The following is a 14,999-nucleotide window of genomic DNA, read 5'->3' as shown; positions in this document are numbered from 1 at the left end:
CTGTAGCATAAATAAGCTCAGAATCAACTTTGCAATAAACAGCACTGTGTCCATCACAGTGCATACCAACAAATTAACACAGAGAAATACAAGATAAAATTCCTATGGTTCCTGCATTCTATCTATGACGTTCTGTGCTGGGCTGTCAGTATCAATTATATTTATAATCAAATAATCTACCTTTTAATTGGACAAGTAATTCAGTAATTGTTTATATCAGGTGCCTGCAGGGGGCACAGTCAGTCAGTCACTCACACACACGGTCAATTTATGCAATTCCCATTTACGTACCTCACATGTTTTTGGACTATGGGTGGAAACTGGAGGATCAGCCGTAAACCCATGTACAAACGGGGAGAACGCGCAAACTGCACACACGCAAACTGCACACACGCAAACTGCACACACGCAAAGTGGCAGTGTGCAGGGACAGTGCTTCTCACCGCGCCCCCTAGGCCTGAGCAATGAGTAACGTCAATACTGACAGTGTACTAGTTATTATCATATCAGAAGCACTGCTATAGTCACCTAAGTTAAGAAAAAAAGTTGCACTAAAACATTTTACCGTCATATATCAGCAAAACTTAACTCCTTTTCTCAATTACCTAGAACGAGTTTAAAAAAATCTGTCTCAGTCAGCCCATTCTGTGACTCTGCCGTCACGTTCTGCGTGTGACGTAATGCTCATCGTACGTGTCAACCTTGGTATTTTAGGTGGGCGTAGTGCACAGGGCTTTGGAGCTGCACTGGAACAAGGCCGAAAGCTTCCGTGCTAAGCACAGGAAACCCCGACGGTGGGCTTGTGAGCAGAACCCTACGGCGGCGGCCAATAAGCCATAGCAGAGAGCACGAGCAGCCCCAGTGTCCTCCTGAGCTTTTCCTCATCCCAGCCAGGCCACATATGAAGACGACGGGCATGTAGCTGTTGGAAGCTGCCAGAAGAGCAGCCGCCAAGCTAAACTTAAGTGGTGGAGTTTTTACAAAGTCTGCCTTGCCGGCCAGTAGACATTAATACCAGTTTTCACATTTTCTCTGTTTTCCATTTTCTTTTCCCCTTCTTGAAGGTTCCTTCCCACAGACGACTTACAAATAAGAAACATTAAAATACCCCCCTACTTTTAAACATTATCACAAGGAACCACGCACGAAACCAGTACGCTTTTTTACTTTTCTTTTGTTTTCTTTAGTTTTGGAATATCTGTCAATATTAAAGAAATAAAGCTATAAATAAGAAGTAATTAGCAGGTTGTTATATGATGCAAACCATGACTACACCAGCATAACCAGCTCTTATAGTCAATACAGTCTTTTAAAATATAATGAAAAGTGACAGTCCCCCAGCCTTGTAATACATCACCCACCTAGGATGCATGTGCGTGCAGACAGAGGTCCCCAAAAACCGGGAAAAGTACCCAAAACCCAGATACCCCATGTGACTCTGGGACCAACTCATTTACAATTCAGCTTCTACACAGACTGTGGAGAGAGTGCAAGACCTTCAGTTTGAAATAACCCAGTGTTAAAACCTCAAGCCAGTTCGTCTAAGTGGGAGGGAATGGAAAGACATTATAAAAACATAATGAGGGGTTAACCCTGGCCAAAGCCTCATTTAATAGTATTTCTTAGCGTGTAACATAATAATCCAACTCAATGGGAGGCCCAACCAGACAGAGGACAGTCTCTCTGTCTAGATGAAAAGAGACTGAACTCTTATATTAGGAAAATAATATGTTAAACATGTCACATTTACCACGAAGAGGCACGGCCATCAAACAGTTCATCTGAAATTTCTTGTGGAATTAGCAGGAAGTGAGGAAATCATTAATAAATAAGTCTGTATAACTACAGAAATGCACTGTAATGGTTTGAAGGGTAATGCACACCCCCCCCCCCCCCCCCCCCGCCCTTGCCAAGTAACCCCAAAGACTGCAAATAAGGGTAATCCGTGAAGTATTCAACTCCACACGATAACACAGTAATTGTCTGGCAGAGATGTAAACATTATTCATATGAATATATGTACACATCTTTTATGCTTCCTTTTATTCCCGCTTTCACTCCTGCCATGTCAGTTATATTGAAGCTGTAATCATTATTGAACCTTTAGGGCCCACTGTAATTTCCTTGCATGTTACAACAGGTTCGCTGCACGTTGTGAATTTCATCCAAGGCTGATAAAGTTCAATAATTTGACTAACCAACCATGTGTGGTATTCATTACAGAGCCAATAAACAGATTCATCAAAAAGGACATGAATCGCACATTATAAAAAGCCGATTTCATTTCCACAACCACTTCGTTACAACTGCTACTCGCAGGGACCGAAGAGACGCAGCATGGAGGTAAAGTAGAGGGGGGGACAGGGAGAGAAGGCTGTATCCGTTAATCCCCCCCCCCCCCAGCCATTGCAACCCTCCCACGTAAAATAACAGGCCAGTAAACAGGGCAGTTTGCAATCCAGTACAGGAGTATGACGCTGCTGTGTGTTACTGTTCCACAAAACTACGGGTTTATAAAGCTTAAAGCCACAAAAACCTGGTGAAAGTAAGCGAAGAGGCAGCAGGAGAATTGATGTTCAAAGCTGACACAGCTGACCACTGTGTAATTTATATTTGCACAAATAAACAGCCAGATGTGCAGTAACTGGTTTCTACATATTTAAAAGGAGAGGAACTGACAGGAATGCATAGATCAATGTGCTGGAGATTATTAGCAAGCCTTCATCTGTGCAAAATTACTGAACACCTGCATCTACAGTGACTTATTTTATCAGTTAATTATTAATACACATTCTCTGAAATTACACTGGCCTAAAAAGTGTTTTGATCAAGAGTATAAAAGAGATCACTGACACACCTGCACACACATACATCTGACAGTTTTAAGGTCACAGCAATACTTCAGCTAAGAGCCACAGATATGACTCACCAGACTCCATGCTGTATCACAGCCTCACTGCATGCATTCACAACCAGAATCCCGACTCCACACTGTATCACACAGCCGCACTGCATGTATTCACCGCCAGAGTCCTGACTCCACACTGTATCACAGCCTCACTGCATGCATTCAAAACCAGAATCCCGACTCCACACTGTATCACACAGCCGCACCGCATGCATTCACATCCAGAATCCTGGCTCCACACTATACCACAGCCGCACTGCATGCATCCACAACCAGAATCCTGACTCCACACTGTATCACACAGCTACCTGTATACTACATGCATTCACAATCAGAATCCTGGCTCCATACTGTATCACAGCTAAACCGTACGCACACAAAAGCAAAATCCAGACTCTTCCGTAACAGGTTCCACAGACTAAAGAACATTTACCTGATTGGTCAAAGAAGCAATGGCAGTACAATATAGCTTTGTTGTAGTAATTATGAGTAAAACAGAATTAAACACACCCTTGAAGGTTCTCAGAATGTCTAAAAATTTCATTTTTGATACCATTATAGACATTATATGATATTTATTTAACCACTGAGCTGCCCTTAAATGAGACATTACTAAACAGCATCATGTTTGTTCTATCTGCGACTTGTAACTGCTGAAAAGATGCAGCAGATTCCCGAAAAAAAACAATGAACCAGGTTTCCATGCCTGCGTCCCTGTGACCAGGAACCTCTCCCACATAACACCGATCAGAGGTAATAAATCCTGTTTAAAAAGCCAGTGCAGACCAGGGACCTTCACGTAATACCCTACAGCCATGGGTACTTCTCCTTCACAAGTCTGAAACGATTATTTGATTATTTTTATTCTATTTGCTTTGATTTTTAGTTCTACATCAAGAAAATCGGGCTACATGGAAAACTGAAACCACTTCCTAGAGATTAAAAAAAAAGAAGATTAAGACAATAAAGGGGAGTCTTTTAGCCAACTAAAGTGAGTATCAATAAGAATCCACATTTTTCCTTTTTTAAACACATTTATATAAATGGGCAGATAAAAATAAAGACAAATATAGATGCTTCCCAGCGTCCATCTATCCACGCCGCCGTGTCACGGTGTGACAGAGTGGAAATCTCCCTGGTGCACGATGTCTATTACCCCACATACATCATGTCCACAGCACAGTGGCAGCCTGCGATAGGCCCAGCTGTCACACAGAAAGTCACAGCTGACTTAAAGCTGACCCCAATGTGCCGTCTGCATCTCCGGGCATCTCGGGGACGGCGGCGAGCGAGCCGCGGCCGGCCAGCCGCCACCGCGCGTCCGCTGCACGACGGTAAATAACTTTCGGTTAGTTCTAGTGCTGCAGAACCGCTAATGGGAATGAATGGGAGACGTCAGGAGGGTGCAGGATCAATGCTCGGGTACAGGTGTAGCAGAGCATCATGGGAGTGTGCTGCACCCGCATTAAAGAAAGGATGGGGAAGCTGGGGGGGGGAGGTCATGTGACAGCTGATACCAGTCACCATTTATTTCCATTACAACAATTAAAGGTGTAACTGCATTGCTAGTTTTTGTTATAAAGGAAAGTAAACCGTCTGGCCCCATAATTTAACCTTGATGTTTGGCAAAAATAAGTACATCATTACTTGCCGAATACATAGTGCATCAATTTTTATGCAGTGTAACAAGATGGTGGTGTCTTTAATGAGACAGAAACAGCATAATTATATGCCTTTAAAAATAACTCAATATATTATAATACTTGAAGCATCCAGTCCTATTGGCAGAAATAGATTTCACCAAGAGGCTTCAGTGATGTCACAGAACTAGCGGCAATTACTATTGACATCTTGTTAATTGTTACTGAATAATTTATATTTGTTCCCCTGGACCAGAGGAAACCCTAAAGCTGGGACACGTGTCCAGCTCTCAGAACCTCTGCCTGGTTTGGGGGAAAACTGAGGGATCACAGAAAAACCCACTTGGTTCTTCTTTTTTTAACCTTACATGGATGATTAAAAAATTGCTCTGTTAATATTTTTAATTAAATAAAACAACGTAAATATGATTAACAGAAAGTCATTTAAGATAGAAAATATACCAAATACATGTATATGTACACAGAACAAACACAATCACCTATGCTTCCTTAACACGAACACGTTGCACAGCATGTCCTTTGCGTTGACGTTATACTCTATGCTTATGGAAGAGCTTGTGTGCCCCCTACTGGCAACTGTTTTCAACAAACACCACAAAGGTGCCAACAGCTCAGTTTCAATTTACTTTATTACTCAACAACTGGCCATACTGACAATTGATGGATCTGCGAAATATTAAAAGAAATGACAAAAAATAAGACATACAATATACCCAGAACATACTTCTGATGTCAGCACGCAATTTTTCTTTGTTGTAATTAACTTGGACAGGAAAAATGCATTTATTTTAAATTTGTTAATTTCCAAGTTTGAATATATATTGCCACAATTAGAAATGTACACAATAGTGTTCTCCATACTATAAATCAGTTCAACACAAATAACCTGCAAATGCAGTCTTTTAATGGCTGCTTGACTTCTGTCACTACCATTATTTCTGTTTATTGCAATGGATGCTAAAATGTGATCTCAAATAAATGTTGTAATTTACACAGATAACTTGCTCGGACAGGACAGAGAAAATGTGGTTTAAAGACCCTCGTATAATGATCCATACGGCGCTCATACAGAGCAACTCATTTTAGTTAACAATGACATCTAATTTAGCACAGTAAATAGAGCCCCATTACCAGGATTTGGAATTTCTAAGTTTACCGTGAAGAGACTGATTACAAAATTAGTGCTCTAAGGAAATAAAAAGATTTTATTACATACTGAAGGGCAACAGCACCACCCAGTGGATAAAGACTACAGGAAAACTTTATCTCTTTGCCTCTACATGGAGCAGTTTGGTTTCAAGTATTTTGCATTTTGAGTACTATTAGTTAGTCTGGTATATTTAACTGAACTCCTTTTCCTAACAATATTTTCAAAACATTCGCATGTGTCATAAGCACTTCTCTACCATTCCTCTGTATTGGAAAGATAACCGTGTTTAATAATTGTGTTTCTGTAGTAGGATTTTAAACTGCTTCACCTGAATTTTTGAAAATGTATCCAACCCAATGCAATGTCACGTATTCTTGTTTACGTCAATTATTTTTGTAAATCCGCTGTGCAGCTTTGGGGTCTGAGAGCAGTACTGTATTATCAGCCTAACATGTCTCTTACAATTTTGTACATCCATCCATTTTCAGTATTTGCCTGTCGGAGAACCAGTCCTTCGGTCATGCATAGATATTTATAATAAGAACCTTTTAGTGTGAATATGCCAGATGAAGAGGGGGAAGGCAGTGGAAACCCATAAAGACATGGGGAGAACAAGCTAACTCTGGCCAAACAGAGCCTGGGGAGGAATGTGAAGCCCAGCCCTGAGGTTTGGGAAGACACTGACCCTCTGAGTTCCAGAGGTGATGAAACAGAGACCATATGAACACTCACCAATGCCTGAGTTGGCTCCAGTGATGACCACCACTTTATCGGAGAGGTCGCGACCCTGTAGGATCTCCAAGGCTGCAGTGTTGCCATCGTACCTCTTGGGCTTCACCTGAACATCTTCCACGGTGAAGGCCTGGCGGGGGTCGAAGTAAGTGGTCCGTTTGTTGATGTGGCTGAAGGGGGGAGACAAAGTAATGTTAGCGAGTAGCATTTTTGTGGTGAGAAGGCTATTGGCAAATTAGCAGGAAATGCACAGAAAAAGAGCATCTGTAAATCGTACTGTGGGGGAAATCTGGTTATCATACAGGGTAGAGTGTTTTGTAAAAGTCCGGTATTTTAGGGGACTGAGCAGAGACAAACTAAGAGGTACTTGCTATCAATTAAACTGGCAGCAGTCTATACTGCAGAATGGATGGAAAGCATTATTCCAGTTAAATTAATTATACACTCAACTACTCGACTTTTGCTGACCTGCAACATTTACAAGGCATCTATATGCATTTACATACAAAATGCTTTTACCTTAAATATGCATAGATCAGCAGGTGATTAAAGTTTTATTAGGAATATACAATTCTAATCTATACTCCCTCGGACCCCAATAAAAATTGCTGAGTGATGCTTGATTTAACACTTAAACGTTACTCCAAATCTTAAACCCTTCATTTAAGACTTGGCAAACAGTCACTCACTCGACATAGAAAATTTGTCCTTTCTCATCCGTTTCCTGCTCCCAGCCATATGGTAAAGCTGTAAAATAGAAGGTTTTGAGTAACCGTTAGAAAATGTGAAGTGTGAACCACAAAATCAGACATAGGTGTAGTACTACACAACACATTGACTAATGATGAATGTCATACTATTGTCAGTCAGCAGGAGGCAGACTTTGGCAATGAATTCTGCTTGGTTTCGTTGCTGTGGAGACTGACTGCCAGCCCTGTACCTGTTAAACAGCTGGCAATTATAAGACTTTCAGAATTCCAGCCAGCTGGTAGTAAATCTGTAAAATATAAGGATCACATAGAGCAAGGTAGTCGTCTTTTCTTTTACGTTCAATTCTTTTGAGCTGCCATTTCCTTTTCCATACAAATCCAATCTGTTAGTTTGTGTATCATCCATAAAGTTTTGATACGGCTATCAGAACATCATCCCTGCAACATAATGTCTTATATTCAAACATTTCACAGAACTGCGGTTCCCACAGTCTCTGTAGTATAACAAAAAACTTGGTCTGATTCAATCAAATATTGATCGTGACACAACCTCACACTATGTGTTGTATTCACCCAGCGGGCAGGAAGGCAGCGAAGCCGTGAAGTCAGGAATAGGGGTTTATTGGCACGGACAGGGCAGACAGCGACAAACGTCAATGACGGGTCTGGGGAAACTACCTCAGACGCGGACTAAATACACAGGACAGGCTGAACATAACAGGCAACAGGTGATTACAATCAGGAATTAACACGAGGTAACGAGGGGGGCGTGGCACACAGGAGGATCGAACGAGCAGGTCATAACACTATGTCAATGAACAAACGCCAAAACATTTTTGAAATTCATTTGAAAGTCTAAGGAGACTTTGCTTTTGTGCGAGTTGTACAGGGCACAGGACACACTGTGGGGTGGTTTAATAACTCAAACTGTTAATAAACTTCATTTTCATGGGACGCCGTCTGGTTTCCAGTGCAGCAAATTTAACGGGATTTCTTTTTTATTTAAATAACGTATCAGCAACTATATGAACATTTTGAGTAAATATTCACAATGACAGAAAATATAGTATGCATATTCCCTTTGCATCAATGAAAGTTTTATAACAATGCTACACTTTCATTTAGACAGTATGGTTTAAGAACTGGACTATCACCAGCTAGGGACCACATTCTGTCAGAAATGTTTAAGATATGTATCAAAACTGTACACAGAAAATGCATGACACTATACTGTGAGGAAAAGCTTTCCTTTGCTCTTTCTGGTTCTTTGTGATTTCTTGTGAGAAGACCGTGATCTCATTCGATAACAAATAGGTGAAACAGATGAGGCAACAAAGCAGCCAAAGATAAATACTATTAGTAAACCAATCAAACCTTTCTAACTACACCTGTGTGTGGGAAGGTCTGCATCGCGCACAATGTGTATGGAGATGTTTATCCGCTTCGAATTGAAATAGCCAGACTTACAATGGGCAGAACTAAATGGGGTATGTGATAGCTTACACTGAAAGCCTCATTTTCATTCCTTTTATATTTTTGATTTTGTAAACACTTTACATTTTTTCCAAGTTATTTGGAACTGTGGTTAAAATTTCGAAAGCAAGAGAGTGGATTGCAAGAGAGGTAAGATGTATCAAATAACATTCAACAGAAGTCCTACAAAAAATGTGCATAATTAGTAAAATGAGTTTAAATGATGAATGGATCTTCTGTTCATGTTTGCTGATCACCCAGGTGATCAGCAAAGAAAAAGACAATGTCCTGATCTATCTAATATTGTTATTCTTTTCCAGACTGAATCGTTGAGTTTTCTTGGCCATTTATTTAACTTTATTCTAGTACATCAATGTGTATTTCTAAGCAAGTTATTGGACCTATTCAGTCTACCTATTCAAGTCTAATTAGCCACTACTCCCCCAAATCATGTGGTGCAATGATATTGTAATTCCATTTGTTAAGAACTAAGAAAATGTACAGTATGTGTAGGGATGAAGGAGCGATGTCAGGCTCTCTGGAGTATGTGGTACAAAATAATACCATGTAATCAAACAACAAATTAGTAGAAAAAATAAATAATGAGACCACTCCCACCTCCCAACTTCTGAAACGTTTTCATTTTTAATCACAGGAAATGATGCAGGGCACTCCAAGATCAATAAAATCAATAAATATCAATAGAATAAAAGGTGCCTTCCTTGTGTTATCGGCTTATAGATATATGAGAAATGCTAATACTTAGAATGAGCCCAGGCATATAGTCCTACCTCCAGCACAGCGTCTCTTCTTCCCCGTCTTAGGGTGCTCCCATTGCGTCTTCATTTCTTCATGACTAAAAAAGGAATACAATATCATCATGTCCAACGTTACTAAAAGATTACCATTTATTATCGAAAGTGTAATACAGCTTGACTACTCAAATAAAACGTGCAGGGCTGCAACCACTCTCTATTTACACGCTGTGATTATATACATATAGTTAATTGTCGGGTCATCGAAGCTTTCTGGGATGCTATGTGACTGGGTAATTCTTTCTGAACGACATACTTTCTAGTTTATGGTATGTAAGGTGAGTAAACTGTAACTTCTATATGAAGATATTTCTGCTACCGTATGCCTGGTGATTGTGACTGTCACGAAAACAAGAATCGATATGGTCCTCAGCTATACGGAAAAATACTTAATATCATGTGAGTAAATTTTATTTCTCTCTTACTTTGCATAGTACACCCATCCATCCTTTGTAGTTCTCTCTTCCCATCCAGGTGGTAACTCGTCTTCACTGTCAGTGTCATCCAAACCTGCATATTTAAGAGCTGCCATTAAGCTTTATTGTGGGAAATTTGTTACCTCGAGTGAATGTATTTGTGTTTCCTTTTGCTCAGTTCTTTTTTTTTTTGCTACCGCAAAAAAAAAAGCTGTCACGACATAAAATTCACGTCCAGCCGGTGTTTTCTGCTTATGTTGACTGGTTCTAAAACATGCTTCCGGAACTATATAAACGCTCCCAGCGAAGGAGATTGTGGGAAATGAAGTCATTGAGTAGTAGACCCCGAGCTTCACGAAGTTAGGCATCTGACCAGATTGACTATAATATATCCTTTAACTAGAAACATAACATATTATCCACAAGTGGTTTACAACTGCTATATACTTTTAAAAACTTATGTGTAAAATGCAGAACTAAATTGATTTTTGACTCGTACCACCGGTACATCGATTACTCTGTGTTTGACTGAAGATGAGTTCACAACTGTCAGCTTCGCAGCAAGCACCTCCCCTTCCGAAAAGTCACTAATAACTTCCGTTTCCACATAGCAACGGAGACGCCGCAAGGGAAAGGATTGCCAAGTGAAACATGGTAACGTGTTAGCGAAATCCATTTTAAACTCTAGTGGAAGTTATGCCTTTTCAGTCAGTTTCAGTTAACTCTGTTAAACAAATGTCGACATAACGTGCATATCTCATAAGTAGAGTTTGGTTGAATGTATGCTTTACATGATGTAACCTAATTACTTTGCAGACAGAAGTTGAGGAGACCCTGAAGAGAATAGAGTCACGCAAAGGTGTAATTGGAACGATTGTTGTAAATGCCGAAGGTAAAATTAAATTAGTAACCATTAAGTTTCACCAAGATCCTTTTATTCATTGTGTGAGTTATTTTTTGTAGAATAACCGATGGCGTCCTTCCTGTGCTTTTTAAACAGCTTTAAATGAATCAGGTTTTATGTGTAATAGATTTCTTTCCAGACTGTTATAGATGATTCTGATATGGGTATTCATACCTATAACCTTGGGCTCTTCGGTCAGGTATCCCAATCAGAACTACTCTGGACAACTCCACCACTGTTCAGTATGTAGGACTGTTGCATCATCTTGCCATGAAGGCCAGAAACACAGTCAGGGAGCTTGACCCCCAGAATGATTTGACATTCCTTCGTGTCCGATCAAGGAAACACGAGATCATGGTGGCGCCAGGTAGGAATCACAGCAGCGACAGCTAACCTTTGTACTTGCTATGTGAAACGTACTTAGGGCAAAGATTGACGGGCCAGGTCAAGGTGAAGTTTGGTCTCTAAGAAACTTGCTCAACAGGGGGTTCTTTGGTTAAATTTGGCAACTGCCAAACAAAGTGTTTGCCAGTAATTGAAAAGGGGCACTGAAGACCTCAAAGTGCCCCCCTACCCATATCCATGGAGACAGCACAACATTGGAGGAGCAGTAAGGTTCACCCCCCCTTGAGATTCCATATCCATTATACAGTTTAGAGACACACAGGGCATGATAAACATTTCACATATTTCACATTAACCTGATCAGCCACAAAAGCCTTCATGCAATTTCAACAACATTTATTCTGAATTCACCTTAATCTCTATATACTGTACATATGTACTCAGCTGAACTCAGCTGTACTCAAGATGAGTGGAGACTAAGAACCACAGGCTAACAGCTTCTTCTTTGCTCATGCAGCAAGAACATTTGTGCTTCAGCACAGAAGCCAGTATTTCAGTATCTCCTCTGTATGTCTGAAGTGCTGCTGAACCTGCCTACATCCATATGTTATACTATATTTCCTGTTATAAAGCAGACTACCTCGGTTTCTGCTGGATGAATCTGTGGCCAATGCTCTGTTCATATTCCATTCATAACTGGTCTTCTTTGCTCTCTTTCAGATAAGGATTATTTATTAATTGTGATCCAGAGCTCAGGTGACTAGCTCCTAACTCCAGTGGTTTTTACTGCAACGTTCTCCAAACCCTCCACTGCCTGCTCCCTGTATTCAGTCAGACCTCTCCGCCTTATAATGTACCAGGGAAACATGTCTGCTTTTATGCCATTTGGCCTCATTTCAAGAAAGCATGTAAAATACACTGAATTCGAGGACTTTTCCTGCCATGCTAAGCTTTTTCAGACTAGCATAATTTCTGTTGCATTGATTAGCTGCTATATATTCTAAAGCTTTAGTAGATTGATACTTATGTCTTATGCTAGTTTTTGTTGTTACATATCCAGTGTAGTGCATCTGGTTGGTTGTTGAGCTGTCTAATCCACCTGGATATATGAAGTATTAATAATAAACACTAAACAGAAGCAGCATCTACAATTAACTTGCTCTTTACTTTCTCTACAGTTTCATGTGTGATTTCCTCTGGTATTAATTTCAGCATCTGCTGTATGCATCTCTTGATTTTATCTTGAATTTTGTTTAAGAGTGGGAGAAGTGAAAGCATTTCAGGTGAAACTACACTGTGCAATAGTATGAATTAAAAGGACTTTAAGTATTGCTTTATTAGAATGATCCTCGATTAACCTCAGTTCTGTGAAATGCTTGAATTCATTACAGTCTGTATTATGGGAAGACCCAAATATTGTATAGCATATTCTAAAACATTTTATTGGATTTCTAAGAAATCTGCTGCCTGCACAAGTCTAACTTTTATACTGATTTACAGTCTCACTATTGTTCTTGTAGTGAGTGTCACATTTCTCAAGCACTAGGACAATAGCATGACCTCCAAAGTACCAGCTAAAGGCCCTGGGCATCTTTTGAATGAAGAGGGGATAGCATCCCAACGTCCTGGCTAAACCTGCTCACTATGGCCCTTTCAGACCTGGCCTCCTAATCATCCCCTATATCTCCACCAGCTTAACTACTGTGTGGTGAGCGAACTGGTGCAGAACAGCTGCCGTCGTGTCATCCAGGCAGGTGCTACATAGTGCTGGTGCTCAAAGTGGCTCCCGATTGGTTCTATAAAGCTCTTTGGGTGTCTGGAAAAGCACTATATGAAGGTAGCATTCATTCATTCACTCCTCACAAATCTCAGAGTTTGAAGTAACTAATTCACTAACTGGAGACTGAGTAGATAAGACTGAGTCTTGCATTCCAGTGAAGTTCACAGGTGTTTATTGTTTGCCTGTTGGCTTTGCTAATGCCCCCAATGACGACAGGATCGAGTTCATGTGTTAGCTTACTCCTTCTGAAGTGCACCTTAAGAGCAGAGCTTCTGTCTGTGGGAATCTTCAGGGTCATGCAGGCCTCACTGCTTGGATCTGCTGTAAGGACCATAGACCAAATCCACATAGCTCTGGAAAAGCTGTGAGGCACAATTTACAGTATGCTGTCAAGTCCCTTTGTGTTGGAGCAGTGAACATCAGCCCACAAACAAAACTGACATTTCGTATTCAAGCATCTAAATCTCTTTCAGAAAAAGTTGTGAACACAATGGCACAGTAACATGATTTTAGCAGGTTTTGAAAAGATTTGAGTGCCTGTCACAAGCTGCATCTTTTTTTATAAAAAAAAAAACACTTCAACATCCGTTCCGTTCACATGATTGAAATATTGTTAAATTCTCATCAAAGATATTGGTTCTAATAGTTCCGTCAGTTCTGTGTTACTCTGCTCTGTAGACATTGCAGAAGATTTACACCCATCTGCAGATGACACGTTTGTCCTCATGTTCCTCAAACTCTCTCCATCTAAAAAGATAATTGAACTGAGAGGTTTGTGGGTTAAGTGCAGTAACCCCTACAGCTCCCTAAAATGCCTCCTGTCTCTGCCATCAGATGAAATCATCACCACTATCTGATATGATAAAAATGATCCCCGGACTGGTATCCCTTTTCTCCCTGTGTCTTCCACCTCAAAGGGAAAGAAGAAATAGCACAACGGCAGAGGAGGAGACTGAAGGGAATAGGCGACCAGCGAAGGTCTGTGTTTGTGTGTCTTCAGCACAGAAACGCATCATGATCGTCCCATTCGGGGCCTGACAGATGTCAAAGACGGCTGATCATTTGTTTGTGTAAAGTGGCATAATCTGTGTGACCCGCACATGTCCTGTTACAGAACAGCGTGTACTAACCTTGACAAAAATAGTACTATGAAAAAGAAAAAAACAGAATTGCTATTTACCAAGTGTATACTTACTATTAATGAAATCTAATGTTGCACAACTGTCCTGAACTTTCAACCAGCAAATGCATGTACAGGGTCTATTTGGTGACACTGACATCATTATTTTACATCTGGAAAAAAGTCTAGAGCAATCAAATAGTGACTACGCTCCAGTGCACAGACAGGAAGCATGGGTGGTCACGTTGTGCGGTCTGAAAACAACAGCCGAACACTGTCGTGAGGTGTTTGGAAGCTGTGTCGCTAAGTGTAAAAACAGCAGACACATTTTTTTAGTTATTTTAGCTCCAAAAATGTGGCTGCCGTGTAACATATTTGACATTTAGTATTAATCCCTTCAATAATACAGGTAAATCTCATCAACAAACAATTTATGGTGGTGCAATTAATACAGCACAGAACTGTTTGCAGTGATTTTGTGCTTCCATGTTACTCCAGTTATTAAAGTTATAAGGCTACAGATTCAAAGCTTAGAAATGGGTGAATTTTGATTGGAAAGTAACTAGACACTTAATGGACAGTACTAATCAAGGAAATTGAAATGATTCTTCAGCTGACATTAATTTTTTTCAATTTATGCCTAATCCTGTTAGCTACTGTAAGTGGCTGCTGATTTAAAACTTGGAGAAAAAAAACATTTTCTTACTAGAAGTTTGAGTGTAAATTAATTGCTGATGTTTGTTATCACTGGCAGTTAGCTGGATGATAGCTTTTAGATTCATAATCGTACCACTTCCTGGAGCCCCGTAATAATATCGTGAAGACCCTGCTGGAGGATGGATGGATGGATGGATGGATGCTATCTGTTGTTGGCAGTGTTTAATGGAAGTTAAAAGGCTGCTTCTCTTGAATGCAGTCATCTTTCTGCAACGCAGAGAGGGAATATATCTAGAACAAATGGCTGAGGCTGAAGATAGCTACAGCC

The 14,999-nt window shown here is 40.3% G+C and overlaps 2 protein-coding genes across 2 annotated transcripts in view; one reads left to right on the top strand and one right to left on the bottom strand.

Moving 5' to 3' along the window:
• Positions 1–10,157, bottom strand: part of wwox (WW domain containing oxidoreductase) — a 246,105-nt gene extending 235,948 nt beyond the window's left edge. Inside the window, exons 1-4 of the mRNA XM_023810755.2 lie at positions 9,875–10,157; positions 9,426–9,490; positions 7,141–7,198; positions 6,452–6,621 (exon numbers count right to left, since the gene is read on the bottom strand). Of these exons, the coding sequence (XP_023666523.1) occupies positions 6,452–6,621; positions 7,141–7,198; positions 9,426–9,490; positions 9,875–9,981 (400 nt within the window). The 5' untranslated portion in view covers positions 9,982–10,157. The remainder of the gene's footprint in view (positions 1–6,451; positions 6,622–7,140; positions 7,199–9,425; positions 9,491–9,874) is intronic.
• Positions 10,158–10,210: 53 nt separating this feature from the next.
• On the top strand, positions 10,211–12,265 carry dynlrb2 (dynein light chain roadblock-type 2). Its single transcript, XM_023810780.2, has 4 exons — positions 10,211–10,519; positions 10,682–10,757; positions 10,969–11,136; positions 11,835–12,265. Exons 1-4 carry the CDS (start codon positions 10,517–10,519, stop codon positions 11,876–11,878), a joined length of 291 nt encoding a protein of 96 aa, XP_023666548.1. The 5' UTR covers positions 10,211–10,516; the 3' UTR covers positions 11,879–12,265.
• The last annotated feature ends 2,734 nt before the right edge of the window (positions 12,266–14,999 follow it).

Source organism: Paramormyrops kingsleyae, chromosome 11 (genome assembly GCF_048594095.1).
Source record: "Paramormyrops kingsleyae isolate MSU_618 chromosome 11, PKINGS_0.4, whole genome shotgun sequence".
Lineage (NCBI taxonomy): Eukaryota > Metazoa > Chordata > Actinopteri > Osteoglossiformes > Mormyridae > Paramormyrops > Paramormyrops kingsleyae.
Note: the sequence above shows the minus strand (reverse complement) of the source record. Positions and strands in the feature narration are given on the sequence as shown.